General features: G+C 34.3%; 1 protein-coding gene across 1 annotated transcript in view; it reads right to left on the bottom strand.

The window, feature by feature from the left end:
* LOC139697949 (dynein axonemal heavy chain 1-like) overlaps positions 1-23,051 on the bottom strand; it is a 500,497-nt gene that overhangs the window by 456,935 nt on the left and 20,511 nt on the right. Inside the window, exons 14-29 of the mRNA XM_071596807.1 lie at positions 22,609-22,854; positions 20,491-20,671; positions 19,196-19,327; positions 18,900-19,028; positions 17,502-17,693; positions 15,053-15,230; positions 12,084-12,216; positions 11,768-11,995; positions 11,480-11,593; positions 11,054-11,257; positions 8,932-9,095; positions 7,110-7,314; positions 6,392-6,489; positions 6,196-6,309; positions 3,147-3,402; positions 1,020-1,182 (exon numbers count right to left, since the gene is read on the bottom strand). Coding sequence (XP_071452908.1) covers positions 1,020-1,182; positions 3,147-3,402; positions 6,196-6,309; positions 6,392-6,489; positions 7,110-7,314; positions 8,932-9,095; positions 11,054-11,257; positions 11,480-11,593; positions 11,768-11,995; positions 12,084-12,216; positions 15,053-15,230; positions 17,502-17,693; positions 18,900-19,028; positions 19,196-19,327; positions 20,491-20,671; positions 22,609-22,854 — 2,737 coding nt within the window. The remainder of the gene's footprint in view (positions 1-1,019; positions 1,183-3,146; positions 3,403-6,195; positions 6,310-6,391; positions 6,490-7,109; positions 7,315-8,931; positions 9,096-11,053; positions 11,258-11,479; positions 11,594-11,767; positions 11,996-12,083; positions 12,217-15,052; positions 15,231-17,501; positions 17,694-18,899; positions 19,029-19,195; positions 19,328-20,490; positions 20,672-22,608; positions 22,855-23,051) is intronic.

The raw sequence follows: 23,051 nt of genomic DNA, 5'->3' as shown, positions 1-23,051 counted from the left end.
TTGCTTACCCAATTTTTTCTCACCTCCTCACTGTGCTTCTTAACCCTTATCTTGCATGCTTCATTTAATGAGAAGTAATGTTCACTCTAACAAGTACTGTCACGCTTGCATCCCTGTTCATATACACCATTTCACATGTGTCCATGCTATAGGGAAGGAAGGGAAACCTTGTCTAGAGAACAAAAAACCCTTGCAGCTCTTGCATGACTTTTTTAATTATAACCAAGCAAAAATCCCAAGAAATGGCTGGTATGGTGCAAGACGCTGAATATTCTCATTATTTTTATGATTTGTTACATTCACGTATTGAGTACTCAAAACCTTCCACTATGAATAAAATGTGCTTTGATTTCCAAATTATTCAATCATTGTCCTCTACATCAGTAACAAAAAGTTAATTCAAGAAACTCCATGATAGCTGCATGCCATTGAGAATTAATTCAATGGTATGATAAATAAAGGCACGGATAAGCCATACATTCTAAGTTCTTAGCTGATAGTACGGCAAGAAAATGGAAGTACAATAGTATAATAGAAAGAGTCTAAACCTAAAAGTTAAACCTCACGGACTATAGGCTGAAAACAAGGACAGATTGTTTTGGTAACACTCTAAAAACTATTACAGCATATAACTAATTGTTAGATGTTCTTTGTTTTAAATTAATATATAGCAGCACCAGTTGTAGAATGCCATTTCATGTACAAAATATCCATTATTTATCAAGACAGGTGAAACTTGATGAGGAAGCTCAAAGCTCTCAAAAGTGAGTGCACTCAATCTGATTTGTGGGTACTCAATTAACTGTTTTGATAAGCTGATCTCAATAGAGGCACCTAATCAAGACTGTCAAGAGTGTTGAACAATCGAGCAAAAACAAAACATGATTTCAAAAACATTTTCTTCAGATGCATGGATGTCAGTAATTTCCATGCGTACATTTGCATTCAAATAAAGACTTTCCACTAATAAATATTTCACATGCAATCACATACCTATGATAACATAATTTCAAGCTTACCAGTAAAGAGTTTCAAGTCATCACGAACAAATTTTGGCACATTGACATCCTTTAAGGCTCTTAAAACAATCTGCCTCTCATCCATGTCAGGTTTTTCTCTTTTTAAATTACCTGCAGCAGCTATCACAGTTTTTACTGCTCTCATTCCAAAGTCATAGTGGTCCTGGAAATCAAAAAAATGGGTAATCATTTGCATACTTTGTGCTCAGTGCTCAGAAATATCTGACAAAATGAAAAATTACTATTCTTAAGCCTAGCCTAAGTAAACATAATCCAAATATGCTTCAATTTATTATGATGAAATGCATGAGTCTGATAAAGAGGGCCATCCTCCAATTTTGACCTCCTCCAATGGTGACCACTGTTTCACTTTTTGATCAACAAAAAGGAGCAAATTTTAGCTAACAAAAACTTAACAAGCTAATAATTAATAAACATAAATTCAAGGAGCCATGGAAGATAGTACAACAGTTATTTTAACTGAGTCATCCGCTGTTGATCATAAAAATGCAGTAATGTTACTGTGTAAAAATCATGAAGGTGATCTAAGTTTGAGTCCTGGTCAAGGCAAATTATTTTTACTCCATGACATTTCTGCAATTTCATTCTTATCAGCAGATTAATTATTAAATTAACTATTCCAACATGCCTCACAGTTTGTGAATTTTTCAGAGTAAAACGCTAGTGTGTTTAAGTAAACTGATCTCAAGTTATGATTAAAAAATTTTAGTAAAGGAAAAGCATTTCATTAAATAGCTAATATTCTAATTTAAGTTAGAATATACATATAGCATCTACATATATGTACGATATACATCTATGCATATGTGTCTGTTCAAAAATTATCACGACTTTTGTGCTTTTTAAAAAACTATTTATTTAATAATGAATATCTATATTGTCCCCTTCAAAGCAATCCCCATTAGATATTATGCACTTTGTGCCAACGCTCTTGTGCCACAAGTAACGATGTGTGAGCAGGGGCGATGTCATGGTGCAAAAGCCAATTTTTGTTCTTCCACAAATCCGGGTGCTTGTGGTGGATTACTTCGCGCAAATTGCGAATAACTTGCAGGTAATATTCTTTATTTACCGGTCTACCCTGAGGCAAGAACTCATGATACACCACGCCCCTGCAATTGAAGAAAACTGTACGCAAACCTTTCACATTCGACCAAACTTGGCGCGCTTTTTTCGGTCTTGGCTCATGCTGCAGCTTCCATTGGGATGATTGAGCTTTAGTTCCCACGTCATAACCATAAACCCATGATTCGTCACCAGTTATGACCCTCTAGAGCAAATTTGGGTTGTCGCGGACAGAGTCCTACTCTTGATTAGAAATGTTAATGCGGAGCTGTTTTTGGTCGAAATTGAGCAAATTTGGTAGGAATTTCGCGGCGGTGTCATAGTCACGGGTCACGGGAATGGCATGAGCCAATCGATATGCGTAGGTCCTCGGCCTCTTCTGTAACGGTGATTGGACGATCAGCCAATTCTATTTTCTTCACTTCATCAATGTTTTCGTCTGTTGCTAACGTGCTCGGACATCCGGCACACTCTTCGTCGTTCACATCTTCTTGGCCCTCTGAGAACATTATGTACCACCGACAAACATTGCTTCGGTCCAATGTAGCTTCTCCATATGCCACGTTCTACGTTCGGAATGCCCGAGCTCTTAATTCCGTTTTTCACACAAAATTTGATACAGATTCTTTGATCCATTTTTTGGAACAGGCAAAAATCAAAGACAAGCCAAAACACATCCAAGCAAAACAGCTGTCAACAATTAACTGAACTTTTCGGCATAAGTGAGAGACGTACCAACATAACGCCACAAAAAATCGAAAATCAAATTTACGTAACCCACGAAAATTCAAAATTCGCAATACTTTTTGAACAGACCTCGTAAGCTGGGTTCTGGTCCTCCATGTTGATTTTATATCATGCTTGATGTAATTGACTGCACTTTAAATTTCTTTAAATGTGACAGGAGAAATACAATAGAATTTCTGAAAGTGTAGATTCAGTCTTAGTAATTGTTGTTTCATTGATGCAGATGCCAGCAACAATGATATATGCAGATGTCACATACAATGATAGCTTATTGATCAAACCAAATTCTGTCACCTGTGTACTAAGTTGCTCAGAACTGAGTTTGAAAGTAGAAGTGATTTTAGCAGCTAAATCTTTTGCATCTAAGAATCCAAAAGAGAAGAGTGATATTTCAGCAATGAGGGCATAGTTTGGTACCATCATTGCAACTGGTCGAAAGAGTGCTTTCAAGTTGTCAGGCAATTCTGTTCGCCCTGCATAACCAGGATTCATTGTTATGAAAACTGCACAAGATTCTTTCAAAACTACATCAGAACCTTCAAACATGAACCTATAAAAAGATTATAGAGAAATTAAGCACACAGAGGTAAATACATTAATATTTTATTTTCATTATTTTCATCTATTTTCATTACTATCATATTAAAAATATCCAAACCTAAATAACAAAAAAAAACTACTAAATTAAACTCATAAAATGTACCATCAAAACATTAGTTTCAACTTAAGACACCACAAAATATATTTCACTCATATGATTGATGACTTAACAGTACATTTCCTGCTAAATCTGAGCTTAATTAAATCATTATGTTTATAGCTTCCATTCTGAGACTTTGATTCAAATTTCCACTCAGAGTTACTGTGTAACATCCTTGAAAGTTTCATACCTTCTCAGATATTTTTGGGGTGAATGAATACATTACAGTAAGCAGCAAATTTATGGTACTTCATTGGGGATATGTATATGTACATATACAATGATATAAATTACATGTAAAAACTAAAGTGCGGATATTCATTCATCATTGGTGTCTACATAGAATAGAATAAAGGTCTATTAAAGTTGTAATAATAATTAAGTCCTATCAAAAGCTTTATTAAAGTCAATAAGGATCAAAAAAATAACCAGGCAATTGTCTATTGCCCTCCTAATGTCATCAGTAACTTTCAGCAAAGCAGCCCCTTTACTAAAACTGCATTGATAGCAGGATTGGAGGGGATCAAAATAATTACTTAAGGTTAAATATTTAGTATCATGATGAAAGTCTTAGAGTTACTGATGATTTTTAATATTTTTCTTAGGGTATATGATCACCTTTTTCCAGACTAAAGGGAATTCAGATGATCTAGTTAGAAGATCAAATTTAAAGAATGAATGGAAAAAGAGCATGGGAGATGGATGAGCAATACATATTGGAAAAATATTATTAGCTGTGGCATTTAATTTAGAATATGAAACATATTTATTCACAGTCTTACGCACTATGTGGAGAATGTAAAATTTAGCGTTATTAAAAAGGGTCTCATTAATTTCATAAGGTGTAGCGTGACATTGGGTAATGCAAAGTTCCCCACAGACATGAAAGGTAGTGAGCAGAAGATCAAGTCAACTATAGTGAGTGCACAGTTAATAATTAATTACACACATGCACATTGTCCGTCAATGTTAATTATATGCAGACTGTTAAGAGTGCTTTAAGAAGAAGTATTAAAATATAAATGTCTCAGCTGAATAATCTGTTACAGATAGTCAGGAACCCAGGCCACAATTCCCATTAGGCATGGGGTCATATTTGCATGGTTTCCATATGAGATTATAGTTTCACAGTCCTTTGAATTATTAAAATATGAGCAAAACAATGCAAGTAATGCATGCAATAGATCTCACACAACCACTGAAGGGTAGATGAAGGTATTCTGTGAGTGTAAGGGAATTGTATGTATAATCAATTGCTATACTTTTGTTGTTTGATGCAAAGGATGTGTATGGAAATGGCTTTTCTGATTTTTATTGACATTCTACCATTTAAGGCAGGCTTTCGATGGACAGAATGAGCAATAATAAATTTCTTTAACTCTCACAACGAAACACAACCAGATCTCCAACATTAAATTAAACCATTCATCAATTCTGCATAGATTCTCTCCCCTTCATTCTATCCAACATGCCTATTCTTTTCCTGCCCATTCCTCTGTGCCAACAGTGCCATGATAGAGAAACTATTCCACCTGCTCTATTTTGATCCCTCCAATTTTAAGATTTGACTCAGCCTTTCTCTTTTTCAAAAACCAAATCTTAACCCATACCTAACACACTAATTTTCTAATGTGTTCAGCAACAATTGTAACCAATTGGCTGACTGGCTAACTATATGTATATTGACCATAGATAAACGTGATTTTATGAATTTGCCACAGACTTTCATTCCTGTTTCTGTTTCTTTCCATGTCTCTATCATTTTCTCCATTCATATGTTGAAAAGCAAGGGCAATAACAGTCACCCACTCTTAACCCTCTTCCTAACACTGCTCACCCTGACTCTCCATTCACCACTTGCATCTGAGCAGGCTAAATTATTAACAGTTTATCAATGAGTTTCATATCCCTACAATCTACTCCTCTTCCCTCCATGATAAACATTAATTTTACTTAATCTACTCAATCAAACACCTTGAAATCTACAAATCAAGCAAATACGTACATCCTTAATGTATTCTATAGGAATTTTCTTTTTGGAATATTTTCTAAACAATAGAAAATACTTAAATTAGCCTATGTAAACCTTTTTAAAAATAGAATGAAGTCCTAGGCTAGGAGAAATAATTAACTATTCTCACATCCAACAATTTTTGTACACTATCTATTCAATTTCATGAAGCTTCTGACAAGCCTTCATGTGTAGCGAGAATCTGTACTGATTCCAGTTGTAGTGTAAAGTTTAGCAAGAATCAGTGCTGTCATTGTTCCTCTTAGCATATGAACATTGTAGTTCCTTATTTAATCATAGCCTACATGCAGTCTAGACTGTTTGTCTCCTGGCTGGCGATTTTCCTTTTACATTAACCAACTAACCTCTCCCTTTCCTTCCTACTCCAACAACCATCATCCTCCCACTTCCCTACTTAAACATGCAAAAGTTAATATGCTGAATTATCTCCAAAAAACATCGTACCCGGAGATGAGGCCTACGCATTGAAAATGGTGGTACCCTAAATAAAAATGTGGGGATAATCAGCTGGTGCATCTCCACTTTCAAGGTGAGTCTCCAAAAAATCAAGGCTAATAGAATTGAAATTTTCCAGTATGCCAAAAATATAACCTCTTAATATTATCTCGTACCTTTCCAAGCGAGCCTGTTGAGCTTTCTGAATGGTTGTTATCTGCTGTGCAACAACTGATAGTACTTCTACATCAATACGATTGAACTCATCAAAGCAAGCCCAAGCACCAGAGCTAAGAAAAGAAAACATCGGCAAGTGAGAAAGGTTTCATTGACACAAATAAAAAATATTAATTTCACAAGGAAAATAATTACCTAGCCAAGCCTTTAAAAAATTTGCCCATGGCTATGACATCCAGCTGGTCAGAACAATTGAAAACCACACACTGATTAGCAAAAGCTTTAGCTAAATCCTATGGAAACAAAAATAACATCAAACCTGATTAGAGACAATTAGTCAATAAAATTTCTTTTAAATATATTTTAGAAATATTCCAGAATTTTTTCAATGAAGAAAGAATATCATATGCATATTACATACATTTAAACTTACTTGATAATTGTATAAATATATTTATGAAAAACTGGATTGTGTGCAGTATTTCTATCCTGTGCACTAGCACTTAAATAATCATCTAAAAGAAACACCATAGAGAATATTTAACAAAAACAAGCGTTTCAAAACCAGAAACATAGTGAACCCTATAGTAATGAGACAAAGTAGTCTGAACTTATAATTTTATTTATGTCTCAGACCCTGGATCCTTATAGCATTAAACATCTCTTTCTCCCTCATCCTAAACAGTGGCAGACAGAACAGTATAAGACACCCAAATAATATTTACCGCCGTGAAGTAACTCCCAGTGCCAAATTTGGTGTTCGTGAAAACAATGTGTCTGCATAACATGAACCCGAATTTGGAGAAATTGATTGATTGGATTACTAGTGCAAGTAACCATAAGCAGCGAACATCACTTTACATAAATTCATTAAACTAATCATTGAAAAAAGAAATTTTGAAGTACTTTTTACCTTGGTGGTCTCTGTTTTTCCAGTGCCTGCAGGACCAGCAGGTGCTCCACCAAATCTAAGGTGAAGAGCACTGGTTAGAGTAAGATAGCAACGGTCAGTCAGAGGGGTTATCACTAGTCTCCCACTGTTACCAAGATACTCATACCCATAGCTGTACTGAGCATTTAGGGCACGTAGAACTACATTATCATCCATCCAATAGTACCTGTATGTAATCACAAAGTCCACAAATAAAAATCAGAATTTTAAGAAAAGAGGAATAGTAATAAAAATTACCTTGGGAAAGTAAATAGAAATGTTAGGTCAAAAACATTTTAAAATTCCCACCATAAGACCAGAATCCCTCCCCTAAAACTACTTAACATGGTGGAACATGTTCTATGTTCTGCTGATGTCTAGGTCTCTTCTGCCAGGATCAATGATAATTGCACTAGGAGTAATAATTATTGTGCCAGGAGTACTACATGTGAGTAGTCCGAAAAATTTCTGACCTAACAAATAAACAAGACATTTTTTCATCAATTTTTTTCTTTCAGCAGTCTCCTTTTAAGTTGATACAATTTTCCAGCAAAGCTCTACCATTTTCAATCCTTCCATATAGAAGTTGATGTCTTTCTCCACAAAATGGGAATTTGCATGTGATAACCTCCTCATCCAATGAAAATCTCTGTCCTTCAGGTGAAACTTAAAGGTTAGAAAACAGGAAAATGTTGCTGCGGGCCAGACCTAGTGGATATGACGAGTGTTCAATTCAAATTGCAATTCATCAATATTTAGCCATGGTGACCACTGAAGTGTGAGCCTGAGCATTGTCCTGGTGGAGAAGCACTTTCTTTTATCGGTTCAAATGTGGTTGTTTTTACAATTTCTCCCATCAGCTTGTCAAGTGACAATGCATAATATTCTCCCATTGTTGTTTCACCTTTTCGAAGATAACTGATGAGCACAATTCAAGGACTATCCCAAAAAATAGTTGCCATCACCTTCCTGGCTGATGGAATCATCTTGACTTTTTTTGGAGCAGGTTCACCCTCTGTACTCCTATGCTTTGACCCTCACTTTCATCTCAGGAGTGTAGTGGTGGATCCAAGGTTCATCTACAGCTATGAATCGATGGAAAACATCTTACTCACTTTGCTTACATTGCTTCGAAAAAGGCCTTGAAAACCTTCATTCAAATACTTCTTTGGTCTAAGGTGAGCAAATGTGGCAACCAACATGTGGATAGCTTACACATGTACAATTCTTCAGTCAATATATGATAACCGTATCCTTTTGGTATGCCCATAGTCTCTGCTATCTCTCTAACCTTAATTCAATGGTTATCCAGTATTATTTGGTACACTTTTTCTTGGTGCTGGGAAGAGAGCAGTACAGATAATCCCCAAAATGGATAATCCACACATAGATAATTGAAAGTTTACTATACATATATTTATAATGATAAGCAACATAAATTTTATGTTGCCTCTCCTCTTTGTCATAGTTATAACAGTGGATCCTAACAATGTGAAGAAGTTCTAAGGAAAAACCATTAATAATGCTCAAATGGATGAAGATTCATGCACATTATAGTTTGTAATTCCATTATTATCAAACCAAATTATACAAGGTTTGAAAGGAGCTGTTTCCTTCAAGAATGATATCATTGTAACAGGGAAGAGTGAACAATGTAACTTACGGAGGGTGCTAAGTAGGCTTGATTTGAAATTTTTAACTAAATTTGTATGAAGGAATAGTATGGAGGAGGAGTATGTGAAATTTAACTGCTATTTACATTTTTAATACTTAGTATTCAAAAATTATAACTCAAAATACTTACTTTAACTGACTGAACCAGGAGAAATCACTTGCATCCACACTTCCTTTATCCAGTAAGCTAACAACTACATCCCTTGAGTGCACTTCAATTGTAATTAGAGCTGACAGCACCTGCCTTTCAACCTTGCTAAGTTTTCCCTTCACTAGATTTCGGAGACCATCCAGCTGAAATTGTTTTAAAAGGTTTGTATCATGTTTTGAGGTCAAATTCATTAAGATTTTATTAAATAGGATAGCATTGAAAATACAAAACAAAAGTATTTACATTTTAAATATAAGCACATACATATTTAAATTTTTATGGAGTAGAGGAAATCGTTTTTAGCAAAATAAAAGATATAATTGGATACATATATTTGATAATGACCAATTACTTTTTCATCACCTCATCGTTCATCATTTTCATAAATTTTTAGGTGAGAAATAATTAAAGCAAGACCATGATTTACACATATCAGTGAGTGACCAAAATTCACTGAAGGCCCTGAGCCATTCAGGGTCACATCAAGCATCACTTATCCTGGGAAAATTTTTGTCCCTCCTAGCATGATTTTAGGTCATAATAGCAAAGGAAGCATCTACATACTATTGTGTCAAATTCTTATCAAAATTTGTGGATTCATATTTTCTTAGTAATATGTCTTGAATATACTGAGAATTAAAAAAAGCTTGCATTGCCACCATAGATAGGCTCTGCTCCCACTTCATGAAATGATTGGAAAATATGTCTAGATTACTCAACACTTCTTCCCAATCATGCCTCTGATTGTTCCATTTCAATTATTGTTGCAGTATGTTTTGCTTTGTTCTTTGAGAAGAATGACTAGCTGCAATGTTTTCTGAGATGAGGTGCATACAAGGGCTGCTCAATGCTTCAAATTTGATGTTTCCTTTCATAGTTATTCCCTCTGGATGCAAGGTACCTGTCCCACCTCATTTTTCAATCATTGTGACATGCTGATACTATGTTTTGATGGGTCCTTCAAAAAAATTCAGGAGTCTTCACAATTGTTTATGATGATGAAAAAGCTTTCCATAAAGGTTTTACTCACAATGGAGAATAGTAAAAAGGCACATAGGGCTAGGTCTAGATTTTAGATTGGATGATGGCGGCACTTCTCAATGATTTCTCTAATATATTCAGCATATTCAATGTTGCCATACCATTCCTGGCAAAAGCCTCCGGTTGGGTTTTTCCTTTGATATTGGTTTAGGTAGAGACTTTTACATAGACCTTCCTTTGCTTTTAACCCCCAGGATCAAAATGATGTAGTCAAGTTTCATCTGAAGTGATAACATTCCAAAGAAACTCTTCGTCTCCCTATAGCATCAACTTCAACTGTGAAAAAACCTGCACATTACTGTCCTGTTGTTTGGATATGAGCAGTTTCAGAACCCACTGAGCACCAATAGGTCTAAAGTGGAATTTTTCACTTAGAGTGTGAATATACCAAATGAAATAATCATATTTCCAATACTGCTCTTAACATTATTTGACAATATTCAATCACAATGGGAGCAGTGATGTTAATGTATACTTCTGTAAGATCAGTGACTGGAACTCCAGGTTCACTTTCCTTTGAAATTGAATATCTCCCATTTGTAAGCACTTAAAACCATATTCTAGTTGTGCTATAGGGAATAACTGACTCTCCAGAAGCCTCCCCCAGCGTTAAATAGGCCACAGCAGATGATTTGTTCAGGCAAAAGTAAAAGTTCCATGCAGCATTTTTCTTTTCACTTGCTACTTACAATGTTGCCAAAGGGGAAATGAACATGTTTTAACTTTCACCGGCTACTCCTAGCACTATACTGGAATTCAATCAATTAAATTGTACCACATATACATAGCACATTAAGCTTACTATATAACATGAATTGAGAATTCTTAATTTCAAGTTTGAGCATACATGGATGAATACAATAGCAAGAATTATGCGAAAACAACAAATTATGTCTGCCTTTATACACTTTATGTGATGTAAAATTTCAGGGACATTTATTGGAAATATGTCACAAGCATAGTGGCATTTCATTATTAGATTAGCAGTGCCTATATATTCTATCTGCATACACATCACTGCTTATGCAAGGAAACAACTAATGCATTAAATAACACAAACCTGATGAAGCAGAGTTTTATAGTACTTCCCAAGATTCTTTTGGAATAAGCCTGCCTCCACTCTCGCAGTCCAATAGGTCTGACTTCCAGCAATTACAACCTGTCCCGGCCATGATAATACCCATTCATTCCGCCTCCTATTCTTTATATCTATTAGTGCTTCCTTCATATAAGCCTGAATAGTAGTTCTCATGCATGACTCAACCTACAAAATGTGAATAAAAATTGGTAACTATAAAACTTAGTTGTAATTGAATATTGATTATTATTTGCCTTCTTTGAGTTCAATGAAATTAAATTCATAATTTCAACTTATTTTCAATTCGCAAATACCTTGCATTCCATTGAATAGTAACAATATGCTAGCAACAGAATAGAATAGGGTCCACTTAAACAAATCTTTAAAAAGTCAAAACAATAAACAAACCTTCAATAACCAATCCTCAACATGGCCTTCAGGATAAAGTGCACTTGTAAATTCTACTTGCTCCCCCTCAGCAGATATCATATGAGTAATCAGAAGATTTTCACCAAATGTCAACTGATAAAAGCAAAATAATTCTATTACAAAAGAGTAGAAAATCATTTACCTAAGTTGGAATTTGTTCATTACATGTTTGCACGGTGACTGGGCATGAAGCTCAGCCTGAAGTTAAAATATTATCAATGAAAAACCAAATTATTTTATACTAATTTGAGTAAAGTTGAATAGTACCTTATAAATATTTTCAAAGCACTTTCTTAAGTGGGGTTGTACAGTTGCAGGATGCTGAGCTTGAGATAGAATGTCGAGGAGCTCATCATCACTAAGAAAATAAAATCTTGGAAACAGCATTCTCTTAGTTTCCAAATAGTCTGAAAGTCCTTTTTGTACCATTTCCAAAAGATTAGAACAATCTTTCAGCAATTCAAGAAGTCTTCTGTCAGGACATATAGTCATTATCTGGATTTTGTAAATAATAATGAAAATTTTATACATACATGTATCACATCAATAAGTTGATATCACAAATAATAACAATTTTTCTCACCTTAGGATGCTCATGTGCATTTTTCATAATACGCCGCCAAATACGGTCCATCAATAAATATTTTTTACTCTCATTAGGAAGTTGCCTGGCTATATCCATGCTTGAAAATATTGGTTGTAAGTACAACCACTTGCTGTAAATAACTTACTGATAAGCAATAACAAGAAAGGCAGTTTCATGTGTATTTATATAATTATGGGAAATTGAAATAACTGTGAACATAACTCACAAAAGTTAATTCAATTTAATTACATATACCCATTAAACTAGATTTTGGATGGTTGCTGATAACTAGTATGCATTACTTAGGCTTCCTCTTGATTGCCTCCATTATTCCCTTCTTCAGTTGTTTGTATGTTCTACCTACCTTTGTATTTTCTACCTACCCTCCTGCCATCCAAAAAGTCTATCTCTTCCTACCTCATCTCCTCTTACCAACATTCTCCCTTCTATCTATCAGAGTCTTCAACAACCAGCTATCTCTTAATATCTCCTCCACCATTTCTACGGCTTGATTTAGTGTTCCCTGAGCAATTCCATTCCTATCAATATGATATTTAAAAACTACATTATTCCTCTATGTTTCTCTATTCTCCATCATGTAAATATCTCAAAAGCCTCCCCTCTACAATCATCCTCTTGCCTCAATGACTAAGTTTCATATTCATAAAATACTACTCCCTATATTAAATCCTAGTCTTTTCTTTACTTCAGTTAGTGTACTTAACAAATACCCTTTTTCCCTAAATTTCCTTCTGGCATATCCTCCTTTCGCTGATGCTCTTCTTCTCCAAATTACCCTTCTACTATGTCCATTTTCCTATATAATATTGCCCAACACATGAACTGGTCGACCTGATCCAGTATATTCCCTCCTTTTCTTTGAAATGAAGCCATAGAGCCATGGGCAAGTAATGGTTCCTTATTAAATTCACTAGGAGGCAAGTGGTCATATCTGATGACAGCATTTAAGTGTAGGGCTAAGAACTATTTAAAGATATGAGTTAGCCATAACCCTCAGCTGAGAAACCAAACTGGCAACGCCACAGACAACCAGAAACAAGGTCCCCTCGCCAAGTATATACGAGGGAGTTAGATACCCATCCCGTCCTGCAGACTCCCCTCCCATCTATGCCCACCCAGCCAATTGGAGGGAGAACATCAAATGGTTTTCATAAAGTCTACAGCAGAGCTTGTTTCTTGCTCATCTCAAACACTTACTGTTAATTGACAACAAGGCTCAAGTGTTATCAGTATACATATGTTGGTTCAGGAAACAAATTCATTCATCATATTATCTTGAGGGTTTCAGTAGCTAAGGAACATGTATTTATTCAGAATTAAGAATTAGTACATTTTCTTTTAATGGCAACTAGGAGGAAAACCTCTCTCCTCAGATATTGAGTAAGAAGGATCCCCTTCCAATACCATAGACTTCCTCTTCCTCTAATCTCTGTTAATGTGAACACATCAGCAAACAATTAGACAGATATCAGCAATGAATGGATAACAGAGAGGATGAGAAGGGAGGGTAAGAAGCATATTGGGCCTGAATTAATCACCAGAGGTTTTGAATGCAGATAACAAATATTAATTCAGAGAGTGCAAGCCAAACCAGCATTAATTTACAGGAAAATAATAAAAAAATATTGAGAACTATGGGAATAAATTGAAAAATTGTCTCATAAATTTTTACAATTGTTTTCAATCATACCAACCCTAATTTTTGGAATTAAAAAAATGCTGGACATTATTAAAACAAAATGTCTAGCACACATGCTTTTCCTTGATACTATACTCCTTGCGCTTTGGTGTATACAACATTGAGATTGCAATAAATCACATACAGGTATGTGCCAAGGGTAATTTTTCCTTCACTTCCCATTTAATGGATGTTGCCCTGTCCTCTGCACTGTAGGTACAAACAGCACCACAAAAGGAATGAGAGAAAAGAATGAACTTTTTGTTTCACCTTGCCACCATTCTGTTACCAAAAATCTTGCAGTTTGCTTAATGTTAGGAAATAAGTTCTCTTTAATCCAGGTCTTTGCCTTTATGATAAAGTGTACAGGGTAATTTTCATCTTGCAGAATGACACCTTTGGTTTAAGAGTGAGGATGCTTGCAATACTAGATTTCTGGTGCCAAATTCTCAGAACAGTAACAGAGGTTACTGATACTGGGTCCTTTTCTGAATTCAATGGTAAGGGTGTCTGTTGCATTTTTCTTATGGAATTCATAGATGATATACCAAATTTATAATTTAATTTATAAAAGAATGTCAACTCATCATAGAAAAATATTATTTGTGCTATCACATGGGAGGTAAAAATGATCCCCTAGATAGGAGCCTCAAGGACCAATCTGAGAAGGTTAGGTGCGATGTATAGAATTGTTAAAAATGACAAAGTGTGGGAAGATTTATGGAAAGAGATAGAAAAGCCTAACTTTAAGGGAAAAAACGACCATAGTTTCAAAATAAAAATGAGAATGCAAAAAACAAATAAGAAAAAATACTCTTTTTTAAATAGAACTATTATTGATTGGAACCAGCTGCCTGGAGGTTTGTTTGAGCCCTTTACATCCAATTTTAGGAGTTTTAAGAATAAATGTAAAGCAGCCACTGGGTGATATACTTCATTGTAGTTATTAAAATATTGTTTGTATGTGATGTGGAAGCATCATTGTATGTAAGAATATTTTGTCTCCTATCTGTTTCTCTAGTGCGTGCATGAATGTATTTTTCATTGTAAGATGATCATTGACCAAACTTGACTGTTGCCGCCAGGACAATTGCCTAATTGCAATGTAATTCTTAGATAGAAAAAATAAAAATAAAAAGAAATTCTGAATAGTTTTTGGTACCATAGCTTGAATGATAATCAAAATTTTTAAATATATTCATTTGTGTAATATTGAATTACAGTTGCCACATAAGAACTAATTTTCAAATTACATCTATAAACTTACTTTTGAGCATCTAGCCATACTTCCAGAACCTCTTGTGACATTCTTAAGTTATGTTCCCACTCCATGACTTGTTCCTCAAACGCAGCTTTGTAAGGACTAAACATCAATGTCTGAACAAGTATAGTTTGTTCATCGAGGAGCTGAGTAATTTCATCAGTTACTTTTATTATGTATGTGCCTGCAAACAAATTAATATGTAAATGTCAGTAAAACCAGTAAAATGATCTCCTTCTCAGTAAATATTTACATCCTTATTACATAACATAAAAAATACTTAATAAGGGATAACAATGTATACCAACACAAAAATTTGTATTCACAACCACTAAATAATACACATTTTGACATTTTCTTGCTTAATTGAGGCATCCTTTCCAGGAAACATTACCACAAATCACGTTGGGGATATATATCTCAGCATTGTACACATGTCATCTCCCTCATTGCTTGGTCTTCTGGGGGAATGAGATTTTTTAGGAAAGATTTTTCTGAAGCTTTTATGAGTTAAGGTGAATTTTATCCACTTGAAGTTATTCATAATATTCATTATGGGAAGGAAAAAATTTTTCTTTCCAGAAAAGGCCTTCTTTCCATCACTTTTTGGCTGAAAGTGATTCATCCGCATCATTCACATGGCCATCACAAAACACTTTAAAGAGAGCTAGGAATTGAACATCTTTTTTGAAAAGTTCTTATAGATGGCCTTTGAAAAGAATTTAACCTTCTTGAAAACTGTGGAAATTTGTTATTAGCAGAGGTGGCAGGAAGAGAGAGGCCATTTGAAGACCGAAATCTTCTTCATGCCCCAAGCCCTTTCAACTAGTTTCATCAAGACTGCCATGAGTGACCATTCTCTCTTCAGCTCACACCGCTTGAATGCGAGGCAAAAGTTTTTCATCAGGGTGAAATGGAGAAGCATTATGGAATGTGCTCACAGGAAGTAGATCATCACTATGTAGTCATACAACTCAGTAAGAAGGGGTGGGTGGAAATCTAGAAGGTCCTTCCTTAGGACTTAAATCCAATCCAAGAAAGCTTCTGGTTTAGCTGTTGATTCATTGGCACTCCTAATTTTCTCCAACTTTCACCCATGAGAGACCCATTTTGATGGCTACACTTATGATTCCAAGAATTCAGTTTCATTGCTTGCTCAAGTCTACTTCCCCAAATTTGACACCCACCAGTGACCTACCAAAGCCATTATCAGATACAGTAGAATCTTGATATTATAAAAAAAATACTTTAAGCCACGCAATCCCTTCAATGATCAGTCCCAGCTGATTTATAATGCATTCTTTATGACATTATTATTGAAAAGTACATTAATTTGATTAAATGATTTCATGTAAAGCTGTTTTGATCACTTTGGAAAACATCAAATTGTTTCCACATAAGTATACAGTAGAACTTGACAAAATTCAGTCAGTAATGGGAGCCTATCCTGAATGCACCATTTTTTAATGTCATTGAATCATTTCATTAATTCCTAATGAATTCTAGCAAGCACTTTTTACTGTCATTAAATATTATTTTAATGCCCTTATATTGCTCCAAGAAAAACCTATATCTGTAACAAAGTTAGTTATTGGCACATGAAAAATTTACAAGGTACATGACCAACCTTGGAAACACCAATTATCAGTAAACCCTTTTCCTTGATAAAATTGAGGATGAGAATTTATTTTACTTCAGTTGTACAGAATAAAAAGGTGGCTTCTATGGTACCAGAAAAATTTAACATAACCACTGCATGCACATGATTTTAAGAGCTACAGCACTTATCATTCTTGTCTCTTTTCAATGAAATTGACACTCATATTTTTTCATAGATGAAACAGAATTTTTGTAACTACCAGTCTTTCATGTAGTCTTTGGCAACTATTTGCATACTGTGAGTTTCTGATGTAGACATGCCTTGTTGGTGGCATGTAGGGTATAATGAAGATTAGATGAGACCTCACTCTTATGATTACAAAGAGAAAAATGTACAATGATAGTCATGAAATGCAGTTGTTGTTGACATATGAATATTTTTCTTCATAAATATAATCCATGAATTAGTTCTGCGATTCCATATGTTATATTTTCTATTAATTTACCTTTTTTCAGTTAAAAAAATTAAATATAACTTTAAATTAATTGAGTTGATGTTCTTTAAACTAACATAACTATAATTATATACATACTTTTTTGGTTAATTTTCCCTAGCCTCAATACTTTAGAATAGCTACACTAAATAAAATTTAATCTAATTTCGACTTAACTGTACCCATAACCAATAAGATTTGGGCCTATTAAACTCCAAAAGGGGAGTAAATACTAAATTTCCATAAATTACCTAAATTTACAACATTGCGATGTCCTACGGTAAAATACCCCATATGTAGGTGTATTTTACATTCTCTAAACTATGCCCATACTCTGAAAAGGAAGGAAGTCATCAACTTACCAGTATCTTTGTATGGAAGAACTTCAAGGTTTGTATCCTCCCAATCTTTCTCCATTTTGGATAAAGTACTTTCAATTCCATATTCTTTACCAGCAGACTCAGCAATATTACAAAGTTTCTCTGCTGCACTTGTTATTCCAAGGTCAAGACACTTTTTAAATGTCAAAGATGGTCCCGGAATAATTTTAATGCCTACATATTTATATATATTTAAACAAAATTTAAAATAATTAATAAACTTAAATACCAGGGAGCTAGAGGTGATATTCAGTTGCTATATACCATTTAATAGTTGTTAAAATGTTCAATGTTTTCCGTACTGGTTGCCTAAGATGCTACTTAATTATATCATAATTCCAGTTAATTCAATGAGTGAATGGACAAAATTATAGATTATAGTATAATTCTAGTATTTCTTTTTAAACACAATATTTATCACCTTTTCCTGTTACAAAATATGAAAATTTTCTGTATGTTCACAGCATTCACTATGATTCTAATTGCTTTTGTAATTCATTTCTGTGCAATTCATACACAAAAATATGCAAATACTATGCAAGTTGGATCCAAGGGGATCCTCCTATTAGGGAAATATCACTCTGTATCTAACTCTGCAAATGAGTTAGAGAGACTGACCATTATTAGCAATTGTTGCTATTGCACATCTAAATTTGGCCAGCCAAAATTCCTTGGTCAAATATTATCAACTATGAATGCACAAATACTGTCAATTCATAAATATGTTTCAGCAATTTTAAATATCAAACATTAAATTCAACCTAAATACATTCATATTTCATGTCATTAGTACCTATACTTATGAAATGAGCTTCAATTTATTTATTAAAATGTGTAGATTAATTTTTTTATTGCCCTTACAATGAAGAGGTAGTGTTTTGTGGACAATTTTTTACCATTTAAAAAAGTAAGAAAAAGCCACAATAAATGCCAACCTGGAAATTTGTTAGAGGAGAACAATCAAAGGAGGAGAACAATCAAAGAATAAGAACAATAGATACTTCTCAAGCTCTAAAACAACTGGAATTATCTGATTCATATTGGTAATGAGTTTTTTTTTTAATTTTGCATGAGCACTACTAACTTTTTAATATAAAATACAAGTGCCCTCTCCTTAATACAAGAGGGAGGCTAAAGAAGAGGTTGACATTATTTAAAAGTAGTTGCGACCGCAAAACCTGAAAGAATACAAGGTCATGAATAGAGGAGGGCAGAAGAGATTGACTCATAGCAAGTGACCCTACAGGTATGTCGAATGAATCTAATAATGCTATCAGAGGAGGAGGAGAAACAGGAAAATTAGTCTTTAATGTTTTCTGTACTTTTTCTTTTGTACCACTAATGCAATTAGCATTCAAGAGACTTAGAAGTTCTTTTCACCTGTATCCAAAAGTAGTAGCTCCCAATGTCTCTGCCTCATGCCAGGATTACGAAGGGCTTCAATTAGAGGAATCAATGGACGAAATTCTTCCATTTGATTTTTGAGCTCAACAGCCAGCTGCTGTGGTCCTAATCAATTACAATTTCAAGAGAAAATGAATATAGCATGATTAAAGTGCATCAATCATTTAAGAACCAAATATTTTTTATGATTCCCGTATTAATAAAGGCTAAATCTAATGAATCAAGAGATTTATATTTCATGAAACATTACTTAAAAGAATATTACAACTAACCTGGTATATCAACAAATATTTTTATACATTTTGACATCATCTTCTGCATATCAAAAACTATTTTCTCTATTTCATCTGAATCGACATTTATTAAGGGATTATCCATCCAAATCTCATGCCACTTTAACCAATCTATAAAAAAAATCATATTGTCAATTAAAATACCGCATCAGAAAAAATTGTTGTGAAAGCTATATAAAACATTAGCTCAAAATGCCACACTCCTCGAAAAACAGAGTCTTTTCAAACTTGTTTCCTCCAGGTAATACATTCTCCCTCCCAGATAGGTGAAATAGGGTAAATGTAGTCACCAAAACCATGACCAAACAACATAATAACTATGAGGCATGAGTCAATTTGTAAGTTTTGGAAATTTTCACATAAATAAATGGTGAAATAACATTTACAAAGAGCAATCATCACCAATATCCCAAGCCAATAGATACTAACATAGGAAGGATTTGAAAGAAGTTTTCAGTGGAAAAAGAAGAAAATAACTCTCTTGGAAGACTGCTAAGTGTAACAAAAGTTACCAAATCTATAAGGAACTATGGAATAATAAAATGGAAGAAAAAGACAATATTGACATTTAAAAAAATTGATACAGAAACTTTGCTAATGTTTTTACATAATCAATATATAAAATATGGGGAAAGGCAAAATGGCATAGCCTTGGGATTATACATTGAAACCCAGTCATACCATTCAACTTATCTAGTGGAAAATTGTTACTATCTTTTCTTTATTTCATTTCATTAATTGAGGCTGTTATTAACATGAAGACAGTATAATTAGTGAAGAAGTTCCTCTACTCCTGTGTTGTGTGAAATACACAGCCAATCTTAGTATTATTCCACCCAAAGATGGTTTGATAGGTAAGAGTAGACCTCACCTAGTACTAAGCCCAATGGCATGTGAAATTCACACCGTCAGTTCCTTACACTATGCCACCTATGGCCTCCCAGGAAGATCTGGTACCCAAAAAAGCACTCAGCTTGGGTAAAGCTGACAGTGCCCAAAGAGATTACTGGAAATTGAACCTGGGCCCTCGAGTCATAAGACCAACACTCTACTCCCTGGACTACCATAACTCACCCTGTATGCATCAAGCAGCTTAATGAATAAACTATTAATCTACTGAATTGTGAAAACTATTCAAAAATGACAGAGGCAATCATTTTTCAGTTGCGAAATTTGATTTTATTCACAAGAATCTCTATCTTAACACTACATATATATATAGCCCCGGTGATGTTACAAAACAAATTACAGTAAGCACTTCAGTTTGATTATACCTGAGGCAGTCATCCACAGATTTCGGTATGGTTCAAACTCTTTCACCAATTTTCCAATAGCTTCATATGATTTTATAGGAATTCCAAAGAGTTTTTGACGGTAGTTCAGTAACTTCCCAAACTCAAGGCACTCTTGAAGTGATTTCCATGTCCTCCTAACATCAATAGCAATTTCTTGACACTGCAAAACAAAATTAAAGTTGATACCTTATTCAAACTCAAAAATATTAGTTGAACATGTCATTCGGGAAGTCAATTGACTCATCATTCAAATGGATATCCTCATACAACACCGCATGTTATATATAATGGATATGTATGAGGGGCAGTCAAATAAAAATCAAACACCCAGTATAACAACAAGTCCATGCACCAACATTGGCATAACCCAACAACTGTATGCCTGTGAGTTTTCATTATGCAGTTCCTTACCACAGGGATGGCAGTATTGATACATAACAAGTTTTATCACCTTTTGTGCAGATTGTGTGTTATGACATATAGTATGTTCAGTTTTCATTTGACTGCCTCGAGTATTCCACTCAATGAGAGCAGAAGAGTATGTCTTCTTCAGTGTTCAATTTCTATCATCATTCATAGATAGGAGACATTAGGCTATCAGCAAAGACACAGACTAAACTGAACCAATACCCACGGCCAATTTATGGCATAAAATTTTACTCAGGATAGTCATGAGTTCGTGACTTAACTGCTATTCCAGGTCTGCAAACCAATTATCCAAACATCAAAATAAGTGAAAAACAAAAAAAAAGTGAGTACCAGGAGACAGTTGATAAAATTGAGGGGGAGAAGGGGAAGGGACACAAAAGAAGAAAGATGAGAATAACTCATATAACAAATACAGAAAAGCGGAAATGATACAATAGGAACTTTAAATAAAAAAGATTAGGAAACCAAGTATTGCAGAAGATATGATGAGGAATATCAATAAGAGAAAAAATAGAAAAACATGAACTCAGAATTAGGCAGGAGAAAGTACGAGGCACTAAACAATAAATTGATGTAAGAAATATATTGCGCAAAGGAAACATGGAGGAAAGAGCAGTGAGAGGATATAGAAAGTTTACAAATGTGAAAACAAAATGGGCTCACTATACAGGAAAGTAAAGATACTTTCAGCATTTAAAAAAGGAAAATCAGTTTACACTATTAGAGATGCAAAGTTTAAAATATTCATCAAAACAGCAGAAAGGACAAATTGAGCTTCTTAAGGCCTCTATTTAGACTGACTATATGTATTAAATAATATTTCCTTACCCTGTAAAGGCCTCAAAGCAGCAGAGTTTCGGGCAAGATGGAGAGCATATATGGAGAAACTAAATGATAAAGATAATAGACCTGGGAGCTTGAATATATAAAGGGAATATGATATGGATAATGATAGCTTAGGGCCAAGAATAATAAATGGTGAGGTAGGAAAGGCATTGAAGGAAATGCTATAGACAGTGGGAATAGATACTATCCTTGCAGAACTACTCAATAATTCAGCAAAATGTGGGGGAAATTTTAAAAGGGCTGATTCATAGCATTTATGAGGAAATAATTTGGCTTTGCAACATCAGTATTCGTTTACCCATTCCTCTCCCAGTAAGCCTCCATCAGGGATCCAATTGAAAGACTATTTTGCTTCCATAATTTAATATATAATAATAAATATATAACTCTATATTTTCACTTAAAACTTTTCATATGATTATTTCCTTTTTTCTTCAACTTTATACAAAACATTTTGCCTCGGATTTGAGAGTACTGCCATAACCAGCCCAGATAAAAGAATAAATGAGTTCAAATCCAAAAATCATGAAAGGTTATTGAAAGGCTGCTCTTCTTAAGAGGTTAATGTGGTGGACCACAATTACCTTCCACATCACAGAATTGGGGCTGATTAATTCACCATTGCCCACAGCTTCAGTAGTTGGCGTATCTCTAATTAATATTTTATTCACTTCAAATATATCTTCATCAGATACAAAATGATTTTAAGATTTTTTCTCATTTGCTCAAATGTTTTTCAAATACATTCACAATTACTTGGGTGCCTAACATTGGTTCCCATACTTTGGCACCAGTCGTATGTTTCATAATTGTGACACCTACCTTGGAAATATCAATTGGCGCTAAAGAAAGTCCTTGAACATGCTGAGTAAGATTTTCAAATTTTTCAATCAATGCAATTTCATCTCCCAATTGAAGCCTCGATAATCGATCAATTTCTTCTTCATGCATAACTAAAGTATCTTCAATTTGCAATGAAATCTTATGTGGGTATCCAATGGCTTCCCATTTTGCCAGGAAATAATCCTCTGGTTGGATATAACAGAAGCCATCCAATATCTCGTAGTCCTTTAAGGAAAATAATACTCTTGATTTACCGTTTTGTTGCCCACAATTCTTTTAACAAAGAGGAAAAAACCTAGAAAAAATCTCTAGAAAATTCCTCTATCTGATTATTGGACAAGCAAAGTTTAAAGCAAGATTTAGAAACCAAACATTGATATTTTCAACGCATGATTGAACATGAATCCTTTGTACCTCCTCGT

This window comes from Hetaerina americana, unplaced genomic scaffold (assembly GCF_022747635.1).
Source record: "Hetaerina americana unplaced genomic scaffold, ioHetAmer1.1.p SCAF_8, whole genome shotgun sequence".
In the NCBI taxonomy this organism is placed as follows: Eukaryota; Metazoa; Arthropoda; class Insecta; order Odonata; family Calopterygidae; genus Hetaerina; species Hetaerina americana.
The sequence above is the reverse complement of the archived record's forward strand: the minus strand, read 5'-3'. Positions and strand labels throughout refer to the sequence as shown.